The 25,983-nt window shown below is 39.9% G+C and overlaps 1 protein-coding gene across 11 annotated transcripts in view; it reads left to right on the forward strand.

Annotated features, from left to right (window-relative positions):
* The window catches only part of ANKRD26 (ankyrin repeat domain containing 26), a 93,700-nt gene extending 70,540 nt beyond the window's left edge, over window positions 1-23,160 (forward strand). For 10 of the 11 annotated variants that reach the window (XM_077338415.1, XM_077338416.1, XM_077338419.1 and 7 more), the window contains 15 exons: window positions 3,044-3,227; window positions 4,556-4,702; window positions 8,224-9,180; window positions 9,605-9,757; window positions 10,371-10,546; window positions 10,760-10,853; window positions 11,220-11,297; window positions 12,469-12,597; window positions 13,445-13,557; window positions 14,791-14,932; window positions 15,877-16,167; window positions 16,658-16,893; window positions 17,397-17,643; window positions 21,855-21,900; window positions 22,903-23,160. In XM_077338415.1, coding sequence (XP_077194530.1) covers window positions 3,044-3,227; window positions 4,556-4,702; window positions 8,224-9,180; window positions 9,605-9,757; window positions 10,371-10,546; window positions 10,760-10,853; window positions 11,220-11,297; window positions 12,469-12,597; window positions 13,445-13,557; window positions 14,791-14,932; window positions 15,877-16,167; window positions 16,658-16,893; window positions 17,397-17,643; window positions 21,855-21,900; window positions 22,903-23,051 — 3,142 coding nt within the window. In that variant the 3' untranslated portion in view covers window positions 23,052-23,160. Of the gene's footprint in view, window positions 1-3,043; window positions 3,228-4,555; window positions 4,703-8,223; window positions 9,181-9,604; window positions 9,758-10,370; window positions 10,547-10,759; window positions 10,854-11,219; window positions 11,298-12,468; window positions 12,598-13,444; window positions 13,558-14,790; window positions 14,933-15,876; window positions 16,168-16,657; window positions 16,894-17,396; window positions 17,644-20,722; window positions 20,781-21,854; window positions 21,901-22,902 lie in introns of all 11 variants that reach the window. The other variant, XR_013231139.1, reaches the window with a different exon arrangement.
* The last annotated feature ends 2,823 nt before the right edge of the window (window positions 23,161-25,983 follow it).

Genomic DNA, 25,983 nt, shown 5'->3' on the forward strand with positions numbered 1-25,983 from the left:
CCCGCTAGTGTTGCAGATTGGTTGCAGGAGTGTAGCGCTTTCCGGAGGGTGAATCCACTTTTTGGGATTTCCCTGAAAGCGCTACAACGAAGCGCTTTTTGCAGATCGGTTTCAGGAGTGTTGCAGATTGTCAACAACGTTGTGCATAATGGCAAAACTTTAGCGATTTCAATTAGTAACCATTGTGCTATTTTGGACGAATGCGGAACGGCCCCTAGAGAGCTAGATTTCTGTGGGGAACCTTAAGTTTCACTTGATTAGTATGGAAGGAGGCAGTGCTTTAAGTACCCTTGCCCCAAGCCATTTAGGACATTAAAATCCAGCACTTTGGATTGTCCCTGCAAGCAGAAGGGCAGCCAGTGCAATTCTGACAGCCGATGGGTGATATGCTCCCATTATCTCACCCGTAAGAATAGCCTGACTGCTGTAACTTGGAAAAGCTAAAATTTCCAGAACATTTTCAAAGGTAGCTTCATAGAGTATATACTACAGCAATCTAACTTAGATGTAATCAAAGCATAAATTGCTGCCACCAGATCACTATTTTTTAAAGAAATGCACCTAGCTGACATTTTGTGAAGTCTGCTATTATCTAGACCAGTAGTCTGCAACCTTCTTCAGGCTGCGGACCGGCGGCGGCGAGGGCGATTGCCCGGGAGTGCCGTGCATGCACATTTGCGGCCGCGCATGGCGCAAACGCACATGCGCGGCCCTGTGGAGGCAGGGAGCCGCAGCCTGGTGGTTGGGGACTACCAATCTAGACCACCCAGATTCAGGCCTAGGTTTGTGATGGAAACAGACTAGTAATTTTGAGAAAATTATGGAGAGTACATCCCTGCTTGTTTTTCTGGACTTCTCACTAGCTTTCAATTATATTCATGATATCCTTCTGAAAAGGCTGGATGGATGGAGGGGAGGGGGGCACTGACCTCAGTGGTTCAATTTATACTTGACTGGCTAATCTAGATGCTGCTGCTGGGAAACTGCTGTTAGCCCCCATGGCATTTAGAACATGGAATCTCACCATATCTTGTTCCCTATATTATTTGCCCCTATACTATTTGATGCCTACAGGAAAACATTTTGAGAGATCATCAGGAGATTCGGAGTAAGCTACTACTAAAATTCAGATGTTTCCCTTAACAACTGAGTTGGGTGGGTCTATGGAAGTCCTAGAACAGATGTCCAGGGAAGGTTCCAGACAAAACTGAGGTGCTGTTGATTAGTGACAAAGCTGCTTGAGGACTCAGGAATCAGCCGGTCCTGGAGGGGGGCTGGCACTCTCCCTGAAAGAGCTAGCTAGAATGCTGCTAGTTCCTGGGGTACGGTTGGATATATACATGCCCTATCTTTGTTATGTAGTACTGAAAACTGGCTTGTGGGCTGAGCTATCTCCATATTATGGAACCATTTAATAAAGCAAGGCATCTCTGGAGGAGAAGGGAAAACATTCAGATGCTCAGGATGTTGCTTGTGATAGAAAGTGAAAGGCAGAGACTAAAACATGTTATGGTGGTCCCCTATAAAATATGTTGCTCATTTCACCTGTAACTTTTTATAGCTTTTAGGAGTAGATTGCACTACTCCTAAAACACTTCCTGGAAGTTATCTACAGAATATGAACATTTTCAAAAATGTTTATCTAAACTCCCTGCTTCTAAGGAAGGTGAATCTTACATCTACAGAAGATGTAATGTGACATAGGTCTTCATGTGGTGTATATTCATAAAGAAGGAGGTACTACTCAAGTTACTTTTAGCCCTAGTTGGCTTTAAATATTGAAATTGGCCCCTTGAATTGGAAATGAACTGAGAGCTAGCTTCAGAACTGGTGAAATTGGAATATTCTGAAGGGACTTCAGAGAAAGTTCTACATAGTCATTTTTGACTTAGAAGTCACCAAAGTTTGTATGATAGAGTCCATGTCATTCATAAACCATTGCTTTTTGTGAAAATGCTAAAAGAGGAAAATTGGAAACGGTAATGGTGAAAAGCAGTTTTGAATTAGATAAAAAAAATCAGGTAAGCTGAACTTCACAGTAGGCACTTTCACACATGCCGAATAATGCTCTTTCAATTCATTTCAATGAACTTTGCAGTTGGACTTGTCTCCGTGAAATACATACTGAATTATATTTTACATTTGTTTGAATGTTATTTTCTCATGGTGTTGGAACATATAATAAATGACTAAATGACAAGATTACTCTGAAATGGCAAATAACATCTAAAGTGCATTGAAAGTGCATTATTCAGCATGCGTGAAAGTGTCTCAATTTTCCCTAGGGCAGTATTCATATACTAATGTGTGTCAAACATGGCAAGTTCTTTCTTCCCAAAACTAGTTTCACAGAAGATGTAGGATTACAAATGTTCTCATCTGTCAGGTTTATAAAATTATATGTTGTTCATGCTAAATTATTTTTTGATTGGTTCCACTCTCTAGTTCGAAAATCTCCGTGTGTGATCTAGTCTTGAATGTCTTGAAGCTATATCAGCCCTACCCCGAAATGTCTTCACATTGGTTGCTATGATATTATGGGGACTGAAGGGCATAAATAGCGTATGTAGTATAATGTCATACTATACAAGTAGAGAGATCTAAGTTCAAATCTCTCTTCAGCCATGAAGGTCATTAGGTGACCTTGGGTCAGTCAATCTAACCTTTCTCAGTATCTGAAGAAATGTGCATGCTCATGAAAGCTTAAACCTTAAATAAAACTGTATTGGTCTTAAAGGTGCCACTGGTCTAAAACTTTTTCTTTCTCAGTGTTGTTAGAATAAAACAAAGGCAGTGATAATAGTGTATGCTTTGCTGAGATCCATATAATGAAACTGACTCATAACCTGAGCGTTCTGATTATTAGATAAGATGGGTAGGGCCAACATATATACCGTAACTCCCTATGATAATAACAAAGGCTAGTGATCAGAAATGTTACATCTGATAGAGCTCTTCTAAATAGCCATTGTATGGTTATTAGTACATGTGATTTGAGTGAATATATAGCCATAAAAATATGTTTAAAAATTTTAAATCATAGATTTTCCTTGAAACAAGCAGAAGAAAAGAAGATGAGTGCTGAAATACTATATGAGAAAAGTCAAGAACAGTTAAGGAAGAAAGAAGAGCAGTATTATAAAGAGCTGGAGGAAAAACAGCAGTTAGAGTTAATGCTGAGAAGTCTGGAAATGGAGTTGAGAACCCTGAAAAACCATCTGAAACAGGTTATACACAGCATTGCACAATACAACATTCAGTACAATCACTTCTGAAAATTATTAATTCTAATAGTACTCTAAGATAGCGATCCCCAACCTGTGGGCTGCGGACCACATGTGGTCCTTCGACAAATTGGAGGTGGGCCCCGAAGGACGCCTTCCCCCCCCCCCCGGCCCTTTACTTCATCCCCCCCAGCCCTTTACAACACACTTAATTGTTGTGGCGTGTCTGTATCTTATTTTGAAGGGATGTTTAAATATTACCATAGCAATCAGAGAGCGCTAGGGCAGTGGTTGAGAGTAGAGGAGTAAACTATCCCCCCTGCTGGGCCTCAGTAAAAGGCGTTGAGTGGTCCCCGGTGAGAGGTCCCCGGCGTTGAGTGGTCCCCGGTGATAAAAAGGTTGGGGACCACTGCTCTAAGACATTTGCATTAGATGTACATTCTGTGTAGAGATATTTTCATAATGTGTGGTGCCACCTTTCCAGAAATCTTGCTGTCTTTTGTTCAAAGTCCCTTACTGACCAGCGGAGTAGCAGATATGAGTGACAATAGGGTATGTAGCAGCAGTGAGTAATGAGTGGCTGGAATTCATACAAGATAGTAGATATACTATGTTGGAGATTTGCCAGAGAAAGGGGATGGGGAACAAGATAGCAGAGAATGGATGGGGTAAAATTAAGATAAATTCTTTGAAATTTTAGCATAACCATCTGGCAATAACAAAAAGAAGGGGATGGGGAGGACGTGTGCCGGAGACCCAAGGTTTAAGGGTCACACCTTGATTTATCCCTGTATCCAATACCAGGTCCACTGTCAGTCAAGCAAGCCCTCTGCATTTGTGTAGCTGTAATTTGTTCTGGATTCTTGTGAAGCATTTTTCACTTGACCAAACAGTTTCACTCCTCCCATCTTCATTAAGTTGGAAGACCCCTAATTAGATTTTTTCTCTCTCTTTCCCTCTATCTTAGAAGCTAAGGGGCTACCTGATAATTTCCAAAAGGAATGAGATGTTCTGTGTTTTCCAGCCACAATAGTAGAAACACTGGATTTATTTTTTTCTAATAAAAGTTGGCACTAGAAATCACTAAAATGTTTTTATTTAAATAAAATGCCTTAGACAGTACAGTGGCTTTACATTTTACTTAAGAGCTCAGACAGAAACTTTTCATTTGTTTAACTGCTGGGCGCTGTCTATTATGCAGACAAAACTGTTCCACTGAAGCACATAGAAAATCTCTGCCAAGATTTCAGCCTCCCAGGCATATCTGGGGACTTTGAACTGAAAAATAGAGACTAGTTTATCCTGTTAAATATGTAAAATGTATGTTGCAGGTTGAAGAGCATCATAATGATATGCAGCGACAGCTCACTCAGGAACAGAATGCTAGAGTTCTGCAAGAGGGTATTTGGAATAGCTATATATGGAGGCAAAAGGAGTTGGAAGACGAATCAAAAAGAACATTGGCTAAAAGCTCAGAGGTACTGATCATGTAAATAACTAAAATGCACAGCTATTGAATAGAGATATTTCTCTCTAAACTACCTTTGTAAAAGAGTGGCTACATAATTCGTATGATAATTATGTGTGTTGGGGCTACATTGCTGTTACACTGCAGTTTCCCTTAGCAAATATAAGTATATATGGTGTATGTGCAGTCTTAAATGATCATATCTGTGAATCAAGGACAGATGGCCCAATTTAGATTCAATTCATGTGATGGCCTTTAAGGATATATCCTTAACACGCCCGCGGCGCCGCGGGCGCCGCGGACTAAATAATTCGTTAAGCCCTCAGGCGGAGGGCTTTGTCCGTGATGAGGAAGGGGCCTAATAAACGCATCAGGCCGCCGGCAAGGGAGTCCCCGGCAGCCGCGCAGAGCGTGGCTGCCGGGGGCTCCCTGCCCAGCGGGCTGAAGCGGTGAGAGGCGCGAAGCGCCTCTCGCCGCTTCAGCCCGCCCGCAAACAGAACCCCTGGCAGCCGCGCAGAGAGCGGCTGCCAGGGGCTCCCTGCCCGGCGGGCTGAAGCGGCGAGAGGCGCGAAGCACCTCTCGCCGCTTCAGCCCGCCCGCAAACGGAACCCCCGGCAGCCGCGCAGAGAGCGGCTGCCAGGGGCTCCCTGCCCGGCGGGCTGAAGCGGCGAGAGGCGCGAAGCACCTCTCACCGCTTCAGCCCGCCCGCAAAGGGAACCCTCGGCAGCCGCGCAGAGAGCGGCTGCCGGGGGCTCCCTGCCCGGCGGGCTGATGCTGCGAGAGGTGAGAAGCGCCTCTCGCAGCGTCAGCCCCCTGACACACGGAGCCCCGGCAGCCGCACTCCGCACGGCTGCGGAGGCTCCGTGGTCTAGCGCCCGCTGCATTTAGCTGCAGTGGGCTTGATTACTAGTTCCTATCATATTTTGAGTGTTAAGAAGATTGGTCCTACACATGTGGCCTTTTCCAGTTACATGGATTGTTGGTTCCCACTTTAATTTGGGAATGCAGAGATGGACAGGCATGATGCCATCATTCTACTCTGTATAATTCTGTCTGACTAGGACTAGAGAAAATTGATACTTTTTAGCATGCTCTTAGTTTTTAGTATGTGGCTCACTGGGTGATTTTAGACACTTGCTCTCTTAGCCTTGCCTCCACTACCCATATGACTAAAGGGATAGCACTGGCCTGCCTTATAATCATGCTAGCTTTTCTGTAGACAGCACAGACCACTTTGAACTAGACCCAAGATGAATAAGCAAAAACTAAGGACAGCTTCAGGGACATTGGTGCAGCATAAGAACAGCTCCAGCATTGGACAAATTGCCTGCTGTCCAGTATCATTCCATTCCCTCAGTTTGTAACAGATCCTGGGATCACACATGGATAAAAGCCATGGTTCATCTGCCCCTGGTGATGACAGCCAGCCAACAGCTCTCCAAACTGGGCATGCTTTTGTATAACTTCAACTCCCAAGACCTCCTAAGGGGGTTCCCAAAACAGAAGAGATGGGCACACAGACACAGCATTCTCCCCCCCCCCCACACACACACACACAAATGAATCCGGACAAAAGCCCAACCTGCTACACTACACTGCTACAAAAGCCACTCTGCTCCTAATAAACTCTTAGGACTGTAGCCAACACACCAACCCATCATTAATGCTACTGAGCTAGACATCCAAACACCAGCCTCAGTGAGCCACCCTGCTGCACCCTAACTTTACTCCCAGTAATGTCCCCACACCATTTCAGAATTCTGACCAGAGGAATCGTGGGTTCGGGAGCTTGGAAATGAGTCCTCAAGTCTATCACTATGGTAAAGGCAGAATTAACTCCTTTCGGCCTGGAAGATTATTTTCACCAAACTGAATGATAATTGCATGCAGAAGATCTGGTGGGAGACCATCAGTAAAAGAGTCCCAGTGCATCACTCTGGCCCAGCCACCCCACCTTTATGCAGTCCTCAAGTCCCAATGTGGATCCCCATCCAGGGGAAGCTGCATAGGCCCCAGGCCAGTAAACAGTGCAGTGACCAATGATCCATACTACCTTATGATGCTTTGAAGGAGCTGAAAAGATATACATTCCCTGTCTAAACTGGTGAGAGATGTAAGTTTTGTAAGTAGAGGACCTCTAGCACCCAATGGTCTGTATTTGAGCTGGTGGAAGTCCCACGACCACTACTACTGTGCCAGCACCAATGTGAAAAGAGTGCATTTTATAATCTCTAGAATGGAGTCAGAGCTACTATGCACATCCACAAGATTCTGGGGGATTAGTATCTCATCAGGAAGACCCTGGCCACATGTATGAGGAAATGCACAGGACTGAGGGATCAAATGGCAGGACAGAGCAGGGCTGACTCACTGGAGTAGCCAGAGATAATCTAGGACCTACAGTATCCCTGCATTGTGGTAAAGGGTAGCCTTGAACTCAGTGTAGTCTGGAAGTTGCTCCAGGAACCCTATGAAGATGTGCCGGCATCCACGGATGGAGGACAAGACATCAAGGAAAATGCTGAGGAAGATTACTGCAAGAGAAGCTCCACCACTGCTCTCTTGCAGACCCAAGAAGAGGAGAAGCTGCTGCAGGAAAAAAGACTCCACTGCAACCATCAAACTTCCAAATTGAAAACAGCAGCTTCTGTTGAAAACAGAGCCAAGTTGAAAACAGCAGGACTCTGCAGCAGCCATGTTAAATAAGGAAAGGGCAGACAAGACAGAAACCTTCCTATTCCCAACTGGATTTTTGGCCAACCCTCAGAGGAGTTGATAGGCTGGCTTTGACCTGCTTCAGGAACCCCTAGTCTCCTCAGTGCCAGCATGGAGCCTATCAAAAGCCTTCCTCAGCTTGTCCTGGCCCCATGACTGTAAATGCCGCCCCGGTAAATCTGCGGCTATTTTTCCTGCGTCATTTGCTTCATGTATGTTTTAATATATATATGGTTGCTTGTAGTCAACTCTTTTCAAATTCTCCTTTTTTTACTTGAACAATGCACAGCATATATATCTGGTAAAAATATAGCCTATAACAATGTGTGTGTATACATGCATACATACATGCATACATACATACATACATACATACACACACACACACACACACACACACACACGATGATGCAGCTAAGTTTGGTGTAGTGGTTAGGAGTGCAGACTTCTAATCTGGCATGCCAGCTTCGATTCTGCACTCCCCCACATGCAGCCAGCTGGGTGACCTTGGGCTCGCCATGACACTGATAAAACTGTTCTGACTGAGCAGTAATATCAGGGCTATCTCAGCCTCACCCACCCCACAGGCTGTCTGTTGTGGGGAGAGGAAAGGGAAGGCAACTGTAAACTGCTTTGAGCCTCCTTCGGGTAGGGAAAAGCGGCATATAAGAACCAACTCTTCTTCTTCTAAGATCAGAGTCTGTTCTTCCAGAATGTAACTTAGTTCCATGTTGCGGGAGGGGGGTGGAATCAAGCTAGAGTTGTTTGCTTTTTTTAATGCATTCATTTATTTCTTCTGTACTCTGGATCATTCAGATGGCTGATCATCATGATCAAGAAAAGGATCTATTATGCAGAAATCAAATCCTCCAAAATGAAATTGCTGTATTAAGATTAGAGCTTGACCAGATAAAAGTTCATTATCAGGAAGAAGAAACCAGATATATAGGAGAAAATGAAGCTTTAAAAGAAAAAAATGAAGAACTCAAAAAAGAGTTGAAACTAAATGAGGAGGCTTTGACTCAAACAGTCTTTCAGTACAATGGGCAAATAAATGTAACAAGAACAGAATCTGCCATGCTAAACTCTAAGTTAGAGCGCATGAAAGAAGATAAAGGAAGGCTGGAGGTGGAATTTGACTCCTATCGTTCCCGTTTGAATTTCACCACTCAGGAACTAGAACGGACCAATACATCAAAGAATGATCTTGAACGAACACTGCAAAGAGAGCGTGATGAGTGGGTTCGCTTAAAAGACAAATGGAATCACGATCTGTCTAATCTACAAGAGACCAACAATAGTATTTCTCAGCAGTTAAGCAAAACTGAAAGCAAAGCTAATAGTCTAGAAAATGAACTTCAACTTGTAACACACACACTCAGAGAAAAGAACTTGCTGATTGAAGGTATTCAAAGGGATCTAAGTCAAGCCCAGTGTCGAGTGAAGGAACTTGAAAATGCACGGCAAATGGAAAAGGATCAAATAAACAAATATGTTGTAAAACAGGAATCCTTGCAAGAACGGTTGGCACAACTCCACAGTGAAAATCTTTTACTCCGTCAGCAACTTGAAGATTTTCAAAACCAGGGTATTATTAAAGAAAGAGTAGTGAGCAGTGTTCAAGATAGATTTAATGATATATTTACTAAACTCAGAGCTGAAAGCGAAAAGCAATTTCAAATGATAGAAGACAGGAATAAGGAGTTACTCACAAAATGTAATAATTTAAGGGATCAAGTCTTTAAATATGAAACGGAAAAGGCAGAAAGAGAGGTAAGTATAATCCATCAATACTATTTTAAATGTTAGGATGCTGAGCATATACTCTTACTGTAAGCAGAATGAATGCAGCTTGGGAGCAGTGTTTGGGCACAGAGGATTAACCCAATTATATATTAGTTTGTACTGCAGAAGGAAACTGATATAAAATCAGATTAATTGTACACTTTAAGTTAAAGAAAAATGGCATGGGAAACTTACTATCTTCTTTTTGGCAGCAAGTGCTATGAACTGTCCATGTGTTTTCAGTTAATTTGGACATGAAGGGAATTTACTTTCTAGTGGTTACTAACAGTACTACTGATTTAGCACCATTTATAGATTAGCTAGATAAATATGTTTCTCTTTTAAATAATAGTAAACTAGATTAGCACTTTTAATAGCTTCTGACCTCTTTTAATTCAAATGCTTCTGTTAGGGAGCACTAAGACAACTGCAGCAAGAGCTGGCAGATTCTCTTAAAAAGCAGTCCATGTCAGAAGCCACACTTGAAATTACAACCCGTTACCGTAATCACCTAGAGGAGGATAAACAGGAGCTTCAAAAGGAAATTGAAAGTATGAAGTCTAAGGTAAATTAGTATAAAGTATTACATTAATCTTCAGTCTTTTACCTAGTTTTATATAAGATTAAAGCCCTGTTTATTTGGAAACAAAATAATGCAATATATGAATGGAGTTCAATGTAAATGCAGAAAATAAGGGGGAAATGGTACTTGTAGGGGGAGAACGTTTAATATTTGTGAAACCCCAACATGTTTCCTGTCAAGGTCTTTTAGGGGGTTATTACTTCAGGTTCTCAGTAGAATGTTACTTTCCCTTCTGTAATTATTAAACTATTTTCTTTGTTGAACTTGGTGCAGCCCTTGTTTTCTTTCAGTTCAATGTAAATATCCATGCCAATAGAGTTTTGTGCTGGTTGAAACAGGCAATTCAAGATAACTATTAAAATGAAAGAGAAATGTAACTGGCTTAAACCAATCAGTGTTCCATAGTGGAAGGTTTTTCACATATAAATTAGTGATATAATAATTTTCTTTCTTGAAGTAACTTTCCCTTACTATGCATCCGCTTTGTTCTTATTAGTGTGGCCTATGGGTTGGGGGAAGGTGGAGGCATTCTCAATACCAAAACCTCTTTGCCAGTAGATATTTTCCACCCTGATTTCATTCTTTGTTTATGCAGCTGCAACAGTCTGAAGAACAATATATCCATTCCCAAAGGTGTATTCAGGATTTGAGGAGTGCTTTGGATGCTAAGGAAAGTAAAGTGAATGTGTTACCTCAGAACTTCCAAGACTTGCTGTTAGCATCATCAGGAGTAAATGCTGCTGTAAAATCCTTGGAAGAACATATACAACGGTAAGAATTAATGCAATGTATTCAGTTGCTGTTTTTAGACAGTAGGGTGGGGGCTTAACATATATCAATTGGTATATGCAATTTGTGGAAACTTTATAGAAAGTTGCAAACATGTAACACCCACATCCATACATATATCATGTGACATCATACACTGTATTAGACTTCTATAAGTATTTACAGGTTAAAGTGGGGGTTTATTTTCTTTTTAAGACTTGAAAAAGAAAATGCCAGATTGGAAGCCACAAACAAAGAGCAAACTAGCAGAATTGAGATACTTCAGAAAGATCTACAGGATAGTGCCTTTGTAAGTCAGTCATCTTGCTGGTGGGATGAGGTGGGGTGGACGGGGAGGACAATTCCCACTTACAACTAAGCCTCTTCTTATGCCCTAAAATTGTTTTAAATTACGTTGCCTACTAATGAGAAAGTTGGGAACAGTAAACTTTTGTATGAACATTTGAATAACTATTAATGCTACCTTTATTTTTAAGGATCTTTTAATAATATAAACTGGTAGAATACTTGTTATTGGTCGTAACATAGGTTCTGAACAAAAATAATTAATGTATCTACATGAAATCCAGATATTTAATTCCCTGTAGAGATTTCCCTTCATAAATTCTGAAGACTTCATAATTTTTCAAATGCATATTTAAATTTTTGGATATAGCTTCACAGTCGTCTTGAGGAACTAATAACTGTCTTGCAAACAACAAAAGTCCATTTAGAGGAACAACTAAACCATCAGGTATGTAAGATTCTTAATGTGCTTATTATTTGTGCATAATAGATCCTTTCAATTTCCTTTTTCCCGTTCTGCTGCCAGCTTCCCTATAATCAACCTTCCTTGCTTTTTTTACTTTTCTCACCCATCCACCAACAAACCAACCTAGCTATCTTTTATCTGTCCCTCATCTTAAAATGCATTTATTGTTTATTGTTTTAATTTATAGCCCATTTTTCTACACATAGGGACCTAAAGCAATTTACATCATTTGCCTCTACTCCAATATATACTCACAACAACCTTGTTAGTAGGTTATGCTGAGAATATGTAACTAGTCCAGGATCACCCAATGAGCTTGTGTAGCAGACTGATGACCTGTGTCCCCCAGATTCTAGTCTGAAATCCAAAAGACTAGGCCACACTGGCTTCCATAGGTTGCCTGCTGTTGAACAGCAACAAGCCGCTAGTCCTGGGTGAGTCATACACATTGTAAGTAGCAAGTTGCAGGGTGGTTGCTGCTAGGCCTGGCCCCATTCAGTCTTCCCTCAAAAGCCAAAAGGGCCCTACCTCCTTCCCTTGCCTTTTCAGACAGAAAGCAAGGCTTGAAGGACTGGCAATACAGTCTTGGTGGCCTAACAATGGCCAGTAATGCATTTGTTTCTTAAAATCACAAGCTTGTGTCTTTACTTTATTCAGGTTTAACAGCCCAAGCAATATACCAACAGGCTTCTATACTTTTGGAGAGTTTTAATTGCCCTGTGCTGAATCCCTTCCATCTTATTGACATCCTTTCTAAACTGTGATGCTCAAAATTTAACACAATACTCCAGCTGAGGTCTAACTAAGGCAGTGTACAATGGCAGCAGTATTTTGTCTTACCTCAGTATTACACTAAAGTCATATAAACCATTTTTTAGGTCACACAGTTAGTTTACCCATATTGGACATTATTGGAAGTATGTTTATTATTAACCATTGCAAGGGGAGTGCATCAGGCCAGGAGGAGGAGAAAGAATAGGGAAGTGAAAAGAAGCCTACCCAATAACTTTCAGTTGCCAAACTATGGTTTGGTGACCAATTCTGTGAAGTCTAAATTGGGTCTGATTCAGTACAATGCCTGCCCAACAAGTTTAAAGCATACATTCTGCAACATTTCTCCATCAAGGATACTGTGCTTGTTTTCTCGGTCCAGAAACAAACGGTGCTATCAATAACTGCCCAAGACACTCACAACATGTTGGAAGAAGAACTGAAGTCAAGAACGAAACTTGACGCTCACCTCTCTGAACTTGATAAAGAAAAGACAGCATTACTAGCTCAAGTAAGTCAAGAGCACACAGATAGAGAAAAGTAAGCTAAGTACTTAGTTTCTCCCCACCAGAATAAGAATTAGCTGTATCCCATAAAATAAATTCTTGAAAAAGATTAATATTCTTAGGGAAGCTTATAGTTCATGTTATATCTAGGGTTGCCAGGCCTGGGGTGGAACATTCTTGGAACTTTGGAGTGAAGCCTGAGAAGGGACCTCAGAGGGGTATAGTATAACAGAATCTACCCTCCAAAGCAGACTTTTTTCTCTATGGGAGCTGATTTCTGTAATTTGGAGATCAGTTGTAATTCTGGGAGATTTTCAGGTTCCACCTGGAGGTTGGCAATCCTATCAGGTTTTGAAATAAGTTAAAAGTTTCTAACTTGTAAAAACGGTAGCCTGCATATTGATAAAAATGTTAAATTTTAATACCACTTCTATTTAATATCACAAGCCTTAGAAAATGTATTTTAACATCACAAATTATAATAAGGATTACAATTTTGAAAGAAAACCCAGAGTTTGTGTCTGTATATACATATACATACATGATTTGGAAAATGTGGACACGGGTAGGAATTTCTGCTGTAGAAGAATTTCTTCATTTTAGTTTTCTTACCTAGACTTCCTATGAGACACTTTCTGCATGGAAAAGGGGGTACATCCAGTCCAGTAGGTTGGATTATACAGTTCCGTTTCACTAACACTAGCAGAGAAGCATGCTATGCAACCACTGGAGAAAAGGATGGCTATTAGAGAAAGAGAGTTCTAGGCTCCAGCATGTAAGAACAGTGATATGGTATGTGAATTTTTGTTGGTTTGCATAAATATTACGTACCTATTCTTGGTTTTTGAACAGTTTGACAATGAGAATAAGAAAGTGAAGAAATTGGCAGAATTAAAACGATCAATGGAAGTTCAACTTAATCAGGAAATGAAGAGAAACAGTGAATTACAAAAAGAATGCAATGAGTAAGTAGACTTCAGTAGTTCAGAAAATAATCAAAAAGTGGATGCTTGGGCTTATAGAACTTCCACCTGAAATATATCATTGTTACTATGTTTCAAGTATTATCCATAGTTAAATATAAAAGAGTCTGGATTATATCCTATTTTGCTTTCAGTGCATTGCATGCTGTTGACATCTAGAGAATCTATACAACCCTCTTTTGTCATTTTTCTTGACTTTTTTCTTTTGAAAAGAAGATATAAAAATCATATCCAATGTCTGAGAGTTGGCCCCATGAGGATCAAAAGATATGCACAAGAACTCAGCTGTACAAAAATACTGCAACTGTTTTTTTTTAATAAAAGGAATTAACACACACACACCAAAAGACAAATGATCAGAGCTATGATTGGATATGTTCAGATATCACACACACAACTTCTGTGCTTGGCTGGCATTCTGGGTTGTTGTAGCATCCCAAAACGATGCATGGCATTGTAGCACTGGGCAGAAACACCAGGAGAATATCAGAGGTGGGGGAAGGAAGTGGAGTTGATGTTAGCCTATATATGTTGAGGTAAGAACAGAGCTATTGCAAGGGTGATGGACAAAGCCAGACTCCACAAAGTAGAAGGTGAAGAGGAAATGGAATTTCCATCCTTTTCCATACAATTGTAAATACTTTCCTGAGAGCAAATCTCATTGAATAAACCTTAGTAGTGTTCAGAGTAAAATAGCTTGGAATAGCATTATTAGAGTCCTTACAAGGCCCCCTATCATCATCAAATCATCATAATAAATAAAATTAAACTCAGAATCGGCATAGGAAGTGCTCAAGGATGCTTGGCCTTCCAAGTGGCTGTAAGCAGCATGAGTGAAAAGATGAAGGCAGCCCCACAGTAATGGGGAATGAGGAGCAGCTACTGTTTTCAATTGCACTGCTGCCACTGTCACTGTTAATGATACTACTCATTTCAGCCAGTGAAATTAATATGCACTTCAGTAGTGCATTTCCTGTACTGTGCCAGAATTTACTCAATCTGACCTTGCAATGATTTTGAAATTGGGTATTAAGCAAAGAACCCTGAAGGAATCACACTGAAGCCACCCTACTTTTCAGTGTTCATACAACACAGTTCTTTTACATTCTCCTATGAGTTAACTTCAGAATTTCTTCAAGAAACACTTTCAGAAACACAAACATAACTTACTCTGAACAATGTTTTTCTCAATGGATTTTAATATTTATCCTACAGAATGAAGAAGCTTTTAAAAATAGCTAAAAAGAAACTGAAAGAATATGAGAGTGAGGAGAACTCGTCACAAACTGACCATCAGGAAGAAATGAAGAGCAGATACTCAGAAATGGACCTAGAAGTTGGAAAGCTAAAAACAAAGGTATATTCAAGTGTTTGCTTCCATATAATTATTTTCTTTTATGAATTAAACATTGTATAGCTAATAAAAATGTGTCCCCTTCAAACTCTTGAGCTTTTCAGGAAAATATGGACTTTTAAAAGAGTTTATGGGCTAACACTTTCTCAGCATGAAAATAGGTTCAGGTGGGTAGCCATGTTGATCCGAATCATCAGAACAACATTTCAGTGGCACCTTTAAGACCAACACAATTTTATTCAAGGTGGAAGTTTTCGTATCTGAAGAAGTGTACATGCACAAAAAATATTATATCTTAAATAAAACTTTGTTGGTCTTAAAGGTGCCACTGGTCTCAAAACTTTTCCTCCTTTCTCAACATTAACGGCAACATCTATATATGCAGAAATGTTACAGGCCTTGTCCCATCCTGCCTGCTCCAAGGAGTTACCAATTAGAGATGTTAATGTGTACCAATTAGAGATGTTCTTCTTCATCATCAGCAGCATCATCATTATTATTATTATTTGAAAAAGACAAAGAGGATGAATCACCAAAGAGCTGAAACACATGGGGAAATAGAGGGAAGATGGCTAAGCAAACTAGAGCAAGAGAATGGTGACAGGGGCCAGTGGAAGAATTAATGGGATTTCCTCTCCCTTATAAGTTTTCATGGTTCTCGCCTCCAGTATATCGACTTGCTCATTTTAGTACAGCCACACAATATACTTTTCTATAAAAATGCTTGTCGCGTTCTAAACAACTATACTATAAAATATTCGCTTAAAATGTTTTGTGTTATCTCAAGCCTTAATGTCCCTTTAAGTGTAATAATCTCTGGAATAAATAGTTAAATGGGGCAAATAGCATAGTACACATTATCAGTGTACAAATATTTAACCTTTATCTGTTTTAGGTGATTCTAACAAGTTTCCTTTTTTGAGATCATGAGTATTTGTTTCATTCAGATAGAAGAACTTTCTCACCAATTGGAGATGGAGTCAACTAGGTGTAATCAGTTAAAATCTACAAATCGTGATCTACAAGAACAGTTGTCATATGTAAAGATACTCCATAAGGACCATGAGAAGCTGGAGAAAAGCAAACTGCAGCTAGAAAATGAAGTAGCTAATCTCAGACGTCATGTACAAAGTAATACGATGGACTACAACCAAAGAGAACAATACAAGAGAGAAGTTGAAGAGCAAGCTAGGCAAGAAATCAGGCAAAAACTGGAGGAAGTTAATTTATTTTTGCAGGTAATTTCTTATAATTCTTTATATTGTACAGATATTGATGCCACCCAGTTAACATTCTGGCTGGCTTGGGATCCATCAACAGAACAATGACAGAATAAAATATTTTAAAAACAGCATATATAGCCAGTAGCAGTGTTGATTGTTATCAAAATTCTCTGAATTGGTCTCTATCAGATCTTTTTTTCAGACTATAGTATGTGTATGGGGGGCATTCTATTGGGGTGAGTAACGTTACAAGGTCACTGGCCCAAACTAAGAGCATGGTGGAAGACCTCCATCTTACAGCCCCTGCAAAATTTAGCCAGATCTCCTCCAGGAGCTCATTCCACCATGTAGGGGCCAGGACTAAAAGCGTCTTGGCCCTAGTGGAAGATACTGTGAGATACATGCCTTTGTCCAATCTTTGTAGGTGTACTTTGTGTTCTTTGGCATTTGCTTGAAAGGAGTAAATACTATTTTTTCTTTTTACTAATAATATTATATGTTCTAGACACAGGCAGCCTCACAAGAAACTTTGGAACAAATGAGAGCTACTAATAATGCTTCTCTGAAAAATCAACTGGAGAACAGAATTGCTAATCTACAATCTGAGTTGGCCAGACTAAAGAAGAGTCAGCAAGACAATATCTATCATAGAGAGTCTATACATACAGAACTGGAAAAATACAAAGGGCTGTATTTAGAAGAGCTGAAAACTAGAAAGGCTTTGGGAAGCAAACTGGATCGGTAAGTAAGTCAGAGGTCTTTTGTATGAAAACATTACAGTTGTTGTCTTGAAATATTCTTCTATGCTTCCTTTAATGTAATATGAATCAGATCCGGGAATCTTGTTTGGAACAGAGCACACAATGAAGAATGGTATAGCTAACTGCAACATTAGACTTTTTCTCACAAATGCCGAACATGTTCCTCTGGAGCACTGAGAAACTGCTATCTTTCTAATGGCTTTGAAACTTTTGTTATTATAGTAAACTGGGGGAGGGAACATTTTACCCAAAGTGCTGAATTAAATACAGCGCCTGTGAAAAGGTTGGTGGGCTGGCAATCAAAACAGAGAGACAGAGATAAGGGTAGTAATGGAAGCTCCATCTGAAGGGGCATGGCCTGGCAACGGTGAAGTCACATCTTCTGGTCATTAGACATTGAGAAATGTATGTATATGTACACAGAGTATTTTGAATACAAAATGTACATCTTTGTAACCATTTGCCTTGTTGAATTTCTTACAGAGCTAATGATAAATTATCAGAAGCTAATGCCAAGCTCCTTCATGAACGTCAGAAAAACAAGTCTTTACTTACTAGCGGCTTTGTAAGTGGAAGCCTTTCAGCAAATCCAGGCTTGGAAACAATTCCATTGGGAAATCTTAGCAGTAATCTAACATTAAATGGAACTCTTAGCCTTGGAGGAGGATTCATAAACCCATCTGGAAATGCATTATCCTCAAAAACTAGAGTGGAGGCTTATTTGGCAAAGGTCAGTAATGGCTATTCTAATCTGTTTTTCTTTAATAGTCTCATCTTGGGTCATGGTCACTGGAATGGCTGCTTCATTTCAACAGTCAGGCTTTAAGTTCTTGACATTCTTTTAGTTCCTTTAGCTCCCTTATCACTAGATGTTAAACTAAGGAAGGATATCAAAGTTTTCATAGAAGATGTGTAATATAACTCGTATGTTACTCATGAGCATGTAGCTAATCTTGCTTATTGTAGAGCCCAATACTTATTTTAAAGGACAGCCCATTGTTCATTTTGAAGGCACACTTTATCTCCCTTATGTAAAATACGCTTTTATTTGCATTTATAAGGAATCATCATAGTCATAGGATTATCATTAAAGTAGGATATTGAGTTAATTTTAAAACCTTGATTTTAATATTGTATTATCACCATATGACTTAGTCACAGACAATCAACATGCCCTTGAAAATATACTGAGGAGGATCCTGCCTCTAAACTACTACTTTTTTTAACATAGTCCAAATCCTTCCTGCAGCCTATGAAGCCTTTCTACAATTTAAATGGCTTTTCCATTGGAAGAAGACTGTTTTTTGGATCTTGTTGCATGTATGCCTATAGTCTTCCTCCCTCCTTCCCTCCCTCCTTGTTACTGGCTATAGCTTTGACCCTAAGAATTTCCCTTTTCCCTTATAAGCCTACCCTAATTATAAAAGAATTTTCCATTTGTATTTTGTGCTGAATTCCTTAAAAGTTAGGATGCCAAGGTCTCAGTAATATTCATATCCTTATCCTGTAGAAAGAAAGAAGAACTCTGATCACTACTAATTATTTCATCCTTCTCTCACAATGGGGTTATCTTATCCATCTCTCTCTTCACTAAGTAAAAAACATTTAGGAACTAAGTGAGTCAAGGTACCTAACATCCTCATGTTGCAAGAGCACCAGTATTCTGAAAACGGGATTCCTGCAAACTGGCCCTTTAATTTAGGTGATAGTATAGCACTTAATCTGGCAGTGAAAAAAATGTACAGTATTGGGAAATAGTCAAAAATTTTAAATGTGTCAGAAGAGTTACTGGATGTTCTAATCCATTATAGGAAAGAAAAGTCCCTTCTTGCTTACAGATTTGTAGCTCTAAAATCTAACTTTGCTGACTGCTTTTTAACCCATGCCAATGATTTATTTATTTATTTAGATTTTTATACTCCCCTTCCATATGGCTCTGGGTGGTTTACATAGAACATTGCAGGGTAATTACATAGAACATTGTAACAAATATAACAATCATAACATAAGATGTCAACCATAACAATATTTTAACAGGAACAGTGACAAAGCCTTAGGTAGGTCGGATTCTTCGATCATGGAAGATGGGTGTCTGGAGGGGGATCCAGCAGGTGTTTTGGAGTCTGTTGGCCTCAAGCAAATGTCTAGTGGAGGACCTCCCTTTTGCAAACCCTGCAAAATTGTGAGAGTTTAGACAGGGCCATGATCTTTTCAGGGAACTCATTCCACCAGGTGGGGGCCAAGACCGAAAAAGCTCTGGCCCTTGTTCAGGTCCAACGTGCTTCTCTGGGGCTAGGGATCCACAGCCAGTTGGAGGCTGCAGAATGCAAGGCTCTTTAGGGGTATAGGCAGGGAGACGGTCTCTCAGGTACACTGAGCCCAGACAGCGTATGGCCTTGAAAGTGCATTATTAGTCTCCATAAAGGTAAAGGTATCCCCTGTGCAAGCACTGGGTCATGCCTGACCCTTGGGGTGACGCCCTCAAGCGTTTTCATGGCAGACTCAATACGGGGTGGTTTGCCAGTGCCTTCACCAGTCATTCCCGTTTACCCCCCAGCAAGCTGGGTACTCATTTTACCGACCTCAGAAGGCTGGAAGGCTGAGTCAACCTTCCGGCTGCTGGGATTGAACTCCCAGCCTCATGAGCAGACAGCTTCAGACAGCATTTCTGCTGCCTTACCACCCTGTGCCACAAGAGGCTCTTATTAGTCTCCATAGATAATGGAAAAGATATAAAGACTAGGCACCCCAATCTTTAATCAATGAGCCTCTTCCAATTACTCTGAAAGGAGCCTAGATCTATAATTGAATAGAATCTTAACCTCCACTTCACACTTGCCTTGAAAACCCCCTTGATTGGAGTCGCCATAAGTCGGCTGTGATTGGACAGTAGTTTACTGTCCACAGTTCATGACTGTGATTTTTGATAACTACAAACTGGAAACAAAACTAGGATGAAATCTATGTCATGGTGTAGGATAGTGTGGATTGTGTAAATTCTCTTACATTGTCCATATGCTATACGTTATGGCTATATCTTCTTTCACAGGTAATAAGCATAGAATACATAGCTGGCCTCAGTGCAAGGAAAGGTTCTCCCAGTTTTTCCTTCCTATGGCATAAGCAGAACAATGTACTCCTAAGTTTTCATTAACATTCAGCAAAATATTTTAAATTGTGAGATCATATCACCATCAGTATTCTTCTGGCATCATGTAACTGATCCAGCTGTACCTCCACCCACCCATTCTGCCTCCACCTGCTTGGGTCACCTTCATTCTATTATATTCCAAATATGTATGGTTTTGTTCCTTTGCTTCTTCTCTTTAGAATCTGCATTGGTTTGTTTTGGATTCCAGCCTACATCCATTTTGCCTTGTCAGTGGCCGGTATTATCCTGAAGTACATAATTCCTCCCAAGATATGTTTTTGGTTCTAAATTTATATTTTCTTTTTATAATTGATTCTTTCATGTTTCATTCTCATCCAGCAAGGGACTGATTAATTAATGCCCTGCTGTTAAGCTAAAATGGCTGCCAGCCATTTACTGATCAGTTTCACTCCCTCTGCCCCAACCTGGCTTGGAAGTGGGAAGAAGCAAAATCAATTGGTGATTTTGCCATTTAAATCTAACAGCTTGACAAGTCTGTCCATTAGCTATTAAGTTTAAATGGCTGGCAGCCAGCCATTTGAATCCTGAGTAGGTCTGAATTTTTTCATATTATAGGTAAATTCATATTCCTAAACTGGTCATTTTCATTTCTACCTTCAAGAACTATACATTCATCACTTGTTCTTTACTTCTCCAGCTCCTTGATCAAAAGTCTGTTTCTTCTTTCTCTTCTCTACAACCAGATACCTAACAAGGTGTGTAGTCTTTGGCAATGCTTAATGGTGTTACTCTTGCTTGGCAAATATGACTACTGTGAGATTTCAGTTTATAGTTCTGCATTACATTGCAGGCTAAAGGCTTGATCAGAGACTCTTGCCTCAGAGCAAAGCTCCTTGTACCAGAGGAACAGATCCACAGGATCCAACCCTAAGTGCTATGTTAATAAAAATGATATCGGCAAACTTGTTTTTAAAGTTGACAGGACTTGTAGCTATAATCCTTTCTATTAGAAATCCTTTCTATTAGAAATCCTTTCTATTAGAAATCTATTAGAAATTAGAAACATGAAAAGTTTTACGAGCACTGCAGTCAGCAGAGCAACTGAGAATCAAACCGATATAATCATCATACAATATAATCATGTGTTGAGTAGCCTGGCAGGGTAGCATGTAGAATTGTCTTTCATACTAAAGTTAGTCTTGTGTACATTTACTTGAGAGAAAGTTCCATTGAATGCAGTAGAGCTTCGAAGTAAGCATGCATAGTGTTGGGCTGTAAGAGACCACAAAGAAACCAGAAATCCAAACATTGTTATTATATCCCTTCATAAAGTTTGTTAGGGTTTCAGTAGATCCCTCATAATTTTATCAATGTGTTTAAGAAATCAATACTTCCATTTTCTATGCAAGCTCCATCCAAAGCAATTGATTTTCAAAGCAACTAAAATTACCAGCTTCTCAAAACACCAGACGACTTGCAAATAACAAAAGAATATCCCTAATGTCTTTGGTCAGTTATCTTCTCCTCAGCATCTCCAACTTTAATACATAATAGTTATTATCCAGCCTTCAAAAGTGACCTTAGTTTTTTATGTTGAATATATACAATGGAGAGGTGGTTCTCAAATACTATAATGCAAGCCACATCTCCCTTTTTGCAGTTAAGTAAAAATTTGTTCAAGGGTAAGTGAAAGCTGGTAGCAAAAACGCAGGTAAAATACTTGACCCAACATGTAGCTTGATGTGTTCACATTTAGTCATTATGTACATTACCGTATTTTAACTTCTTACAGATATAAAATGTTAACTATGACTCACATTTCATTTTAGATGCGGGAGGAACTAGAAAAAAATATCACCAGAGAACTAGATCAAGGTATGTTAATAAACTGGTATGTTAAACTGTGCACAGGAACTTATTTATTATATTTATATTATATTTATATACTGCCCTACCCAGAGGCTCATAAATCTATTCCTGCTGTAAAGGCACTAAAAGTATTCAGTAAAAAAAGGTAAAGGTATCCCCTGTGCAAGCACCGAGTCATGTCTGACCCTTGGGGTGACGCCCTCTAGCGTTTTCATGGCAGACTCAATACGGGGTGGTTTGCCAGTGCCTTCCCCAGTCATTACCGTTTACCCCCCAGCAAGCTGGGTACTCATTTTACCGACCTCAGAAGGATGGAAGGCTGAGTCAACCTTGAGCCGGCTGCTGGGATTGAACTCCCAGCCTCACGGGCAAAGCTTTCAGACGGCTGCCTTACCACTCTGCGCCACAAGAGGCTCTAAAGTATTCAGTACTCTTGCACAAGTATAAATGTCAGCTGACTGTACTTTTGTATAGTTCTTCTTACATGTCTGTCTTCACTGATTCTATGTATTTTGTCAAAATTCATCATTGTAGTCAGATAGCTATCAATGAATATATCCTGTCTCAAGATGTTTCAACAGATCAATTTTGAATGTGGCGTGAAAAACTGCACATTTTGTTATAATACTACTACCTCTGGTGACAGTTAAATAAGGTACAAGAATGCTGAATTATTGCCACTTACCTAACAAAAGTTTGTGATAATGCACTGTATTTCAGGAGTTATGTTACCTTCTTCTACATGCAATTATAAGGCAATCCTTTGGAGCGTTCAATATAAAGTCCGTGACTACCATATATTAAAAATTGTAATTGGAATAAGATAGGGAGGGCAAGTGGAACATTTGCAAGTTACTCAATGATTCTCAAATATCTGGCTTTTTTCTATCATAACAATACTCAGTATTTTCCATGTTTGTTCCAACAAATTGTATTGGGGGCAGTGATGTCATATCAGTGTTTTCTGGAAAGCCCCTTGAAAGCATTAGCTTTTCTTCTGTTTTTCAGCCACTACTGAACTTCATACTGGATATGTTAGAGTCACCCCATTGGGATCTACCAATGGATCTTCAAAAAACATAAACATGGATCAAGATGAAATCTCGACAGCAGCACAACAGTACCTAGATGTGTTGAAGAAAAATTACATGTTGTAAACTGGCAGAGCTTTTTTATATATTTTTTTTATTTTCATAGAAATATAGAATTAAGATAGTATGAGTTGTTAATAAAAAGAATAATAAAATATAGTCTTAATTTGTTACACTTCAATCTCCTCCATTAAATGTCCCTTTTTAGTTAAGCTTTGAGTTTGGGCTGGGAGGCACTGTGGAGATATACTTAATAACAGATTCAGCTTAAATAGGAAATCTAAGACCCCACATTAACTACACAATAGTATGAACTTTTGCCCAAAACTTATCAGACTGGAGGGAGGTGAGTAGCGGGGTACCTCAGGGCTCGGTCTGGTACTTTTTAACATATTTATTAATGATCTAGATGAGGGGGTGGAGGGATTACTCATCAAGTTTGCAGATGACACCAAATTGGGAGGACTGGCAAATACTCCAGAAGATAGAGACAGAGTTCAACAAGATCTCAACACAATGGAAAAATGGGCAAATGAGAACAAGATGCAATTTAATAAAGATAAGTGTAAAGTTCTACATCTGGATCAGAAAAATGAAAAGCATACCTACTGGATGGGGGATGCGCTCCTAGGTAACACGGTGTGTGAACGAGACCTTGGGGTACTTGTGGATTGTAAACTAAACATGAACAGGCAGTGTGATGCAGCGGTAAAAAAAGCAAATGCCATTTTGGGCTCTATCAACAGGGGCATCACATCAAAATCACAAAATGTCATAGTCCCATTGTATACAGCACTGGTCAGACCACACCTGGAATACTGTGTGCAGTTCTGGAGGCCACACTTCAAGGACATAGATAAAATTGAAAGGGTACAGAGGAGAGCGACAAGGATGATCTGGGGCCAAGGGACCAAGCCCTATGAAGATAGGTTGAGGGACTTCGGAATGTTCAGCCTGGAGAAAAGGAGGTTGAGAGGGGACATGATAGTCCTCTTTAAGTATTTGAAAGGTTGTCACTTGGAGGAGGGCAGGATGCTGTTTCTGTTGGCTGCAGAGGAGAGGACACGCAGTAATGCGTTTAAACTATAAGTACGATATAGGCTAGATATCAGGAAAAAAATTTTCACAGTCAGAGTAGTTCAGCAGTGGAATAGGCTGCCTAAGGAGGTGGTGAGCTCCCCCTCACTGGTAGTCTTCAAACAATACATACTTTTCTTGGATGCTTTAGGATGCTTTGGGCTGATCCTGCGTTGAGCAGGGGGTTGGACTAGATGGCCTGTATGGCCCCTTCCAACTCTATGATTCTATAAACATTTTCTCATTTCCACCACATTTGAAAAAAGAAACCTACTTTATCATCACATTTCCAACATTTGTTAACAGTTTTTAGCAATTTTAGCAATCACTTTTGGTGTCACATACCACCTATAAAACATTTTATACTTAACACAGTCGAAGAGCCTCCTGACAGATATTCAACACCATATTTTCAGGTTTGAATTAAATACTTAACATTGAACATTTCTTGTAGAACAGTATGAACTTTGGCCCTATAACATTACACTAATAAGGAAAAAGAAAGGGGGGGGGAACCATTTTATCATCACATTTCCAGCACTTACAATTATATTGCCTTAAAAGTGTACAGAAGAATAAAAAGATTTCAAAGATCTTGTTCCCCCTTCCTTTTGCTTCTCCTTTCCCTTCCCCAATCTTCTTAAGGGGGACTCATATCGAGGCTTATTGCACCTTGTTTTTCACATAGCTTTATATTCTGTCCAGTTAGACTTTGGCGTAGAAAGTGCAGTTGTTCTCGCACAATATTCACCAATGAAACTTGAGGCAGTTGCACCTCCTGGATTCCGATCCAAAATGTATCAGTACAATTTTTTTCCTGAGAAGCTCCTTTAAACTGATTACTTTCAAAACAGATCCATGTATCTTTTGGTCAATTCTTGTGTACTGTTGCTTTGAAATAGCTGTATGCCTTTTTAAAAAGGGTGTCCTTAATCTGGGAAGTCATGTTTTCTGCGAAGCTCCGACATCCCCTTTTCCATCTCCAAAATTTCAGATTTCTCTTCCGCTGATGATTTCCAACCTTGTTTAGTGCTATCATCAACCACTGTTATTGGTCCAGCAATCCTGTTAAAAACTTCTTCCTTGCCGTCTTGGATCTCCTTGAAAATATTCTTAAGAAAACCTTCTGTAAATGCTTTCAAATCTTGGGTTTGTTTCTCTATTAGATGAGCCATTCTTTTTAACATAGACATGTTTTAGGCTTATAAATCAGCAGCCAATCTCACAATATTGCAATTGGCCAGGAGGTCCTATACAGTCCTAGGCAAAAGCGAAAGTCTGTTTAGTCCTCCGACGTTCTTCAGTATAGAATGAAGAAAACAAAAGACCAAAAGACAGCACGGAGATTAAAAACAGGGCAGTTCAGAACTAAAGCACTTTCAGCAAGTTGAATTTAGTATAGCCAAAAAAGGTGTCCTTTAAGAGCTGGTCGCATATCAGAATTTCCTGGCACTAGTAAATGATGTTTTGAAACCAATAATCTCGTCCTGGAACAGTTATTGCAAGATCTTCCCAATCACAGCTCTTATCTCCGGAAACCAAAACAACTACTGTAAAAGCTATTGCAAGTTAATCTAAGTCCTCTTCTTCTATTTAAGAAAATTAGCCTGCCCCAAATTGAGGTGGCTACTCAGGAAGAGAGAGGGGGAGGGAAAGAGAAAGGTGAAAAGAAGCCCGGCGGCACAGAGCCCAGATTTATTACTTGCTGTTGTTTATAGAAGCGTTGATTAATGGCTTTCGTTGAGGCTGCCAGATGCTGTCCTCCACCCAGTCTACCGCATTAATTTGCAGTAAATAAATCATAGAAGAGGGTTGAAACAGTTTCTTTTAAGAAAGAAAAATAGTCCAAGAAAGAATATGGTGGTCGTCCTCTTGTCCTGAAACGCTGACAGCCTGTAATCCGGGGAGATAAACTCCCTAA

Source organism: Paroedura picta, chromosome 5 (assembly GCF_049243985.1).
Source record: "Paroedura picta isolate Pp20150507F chromosome 5, Ppicta_v3.0, whole genome shotgun sequence".
Taxonomy (NCBI): Eukaryota; Metazoa; Chordata; class Lepidosauria; order Squamata; family Gekkonidae; genus Paroedura; species Paroedura picta.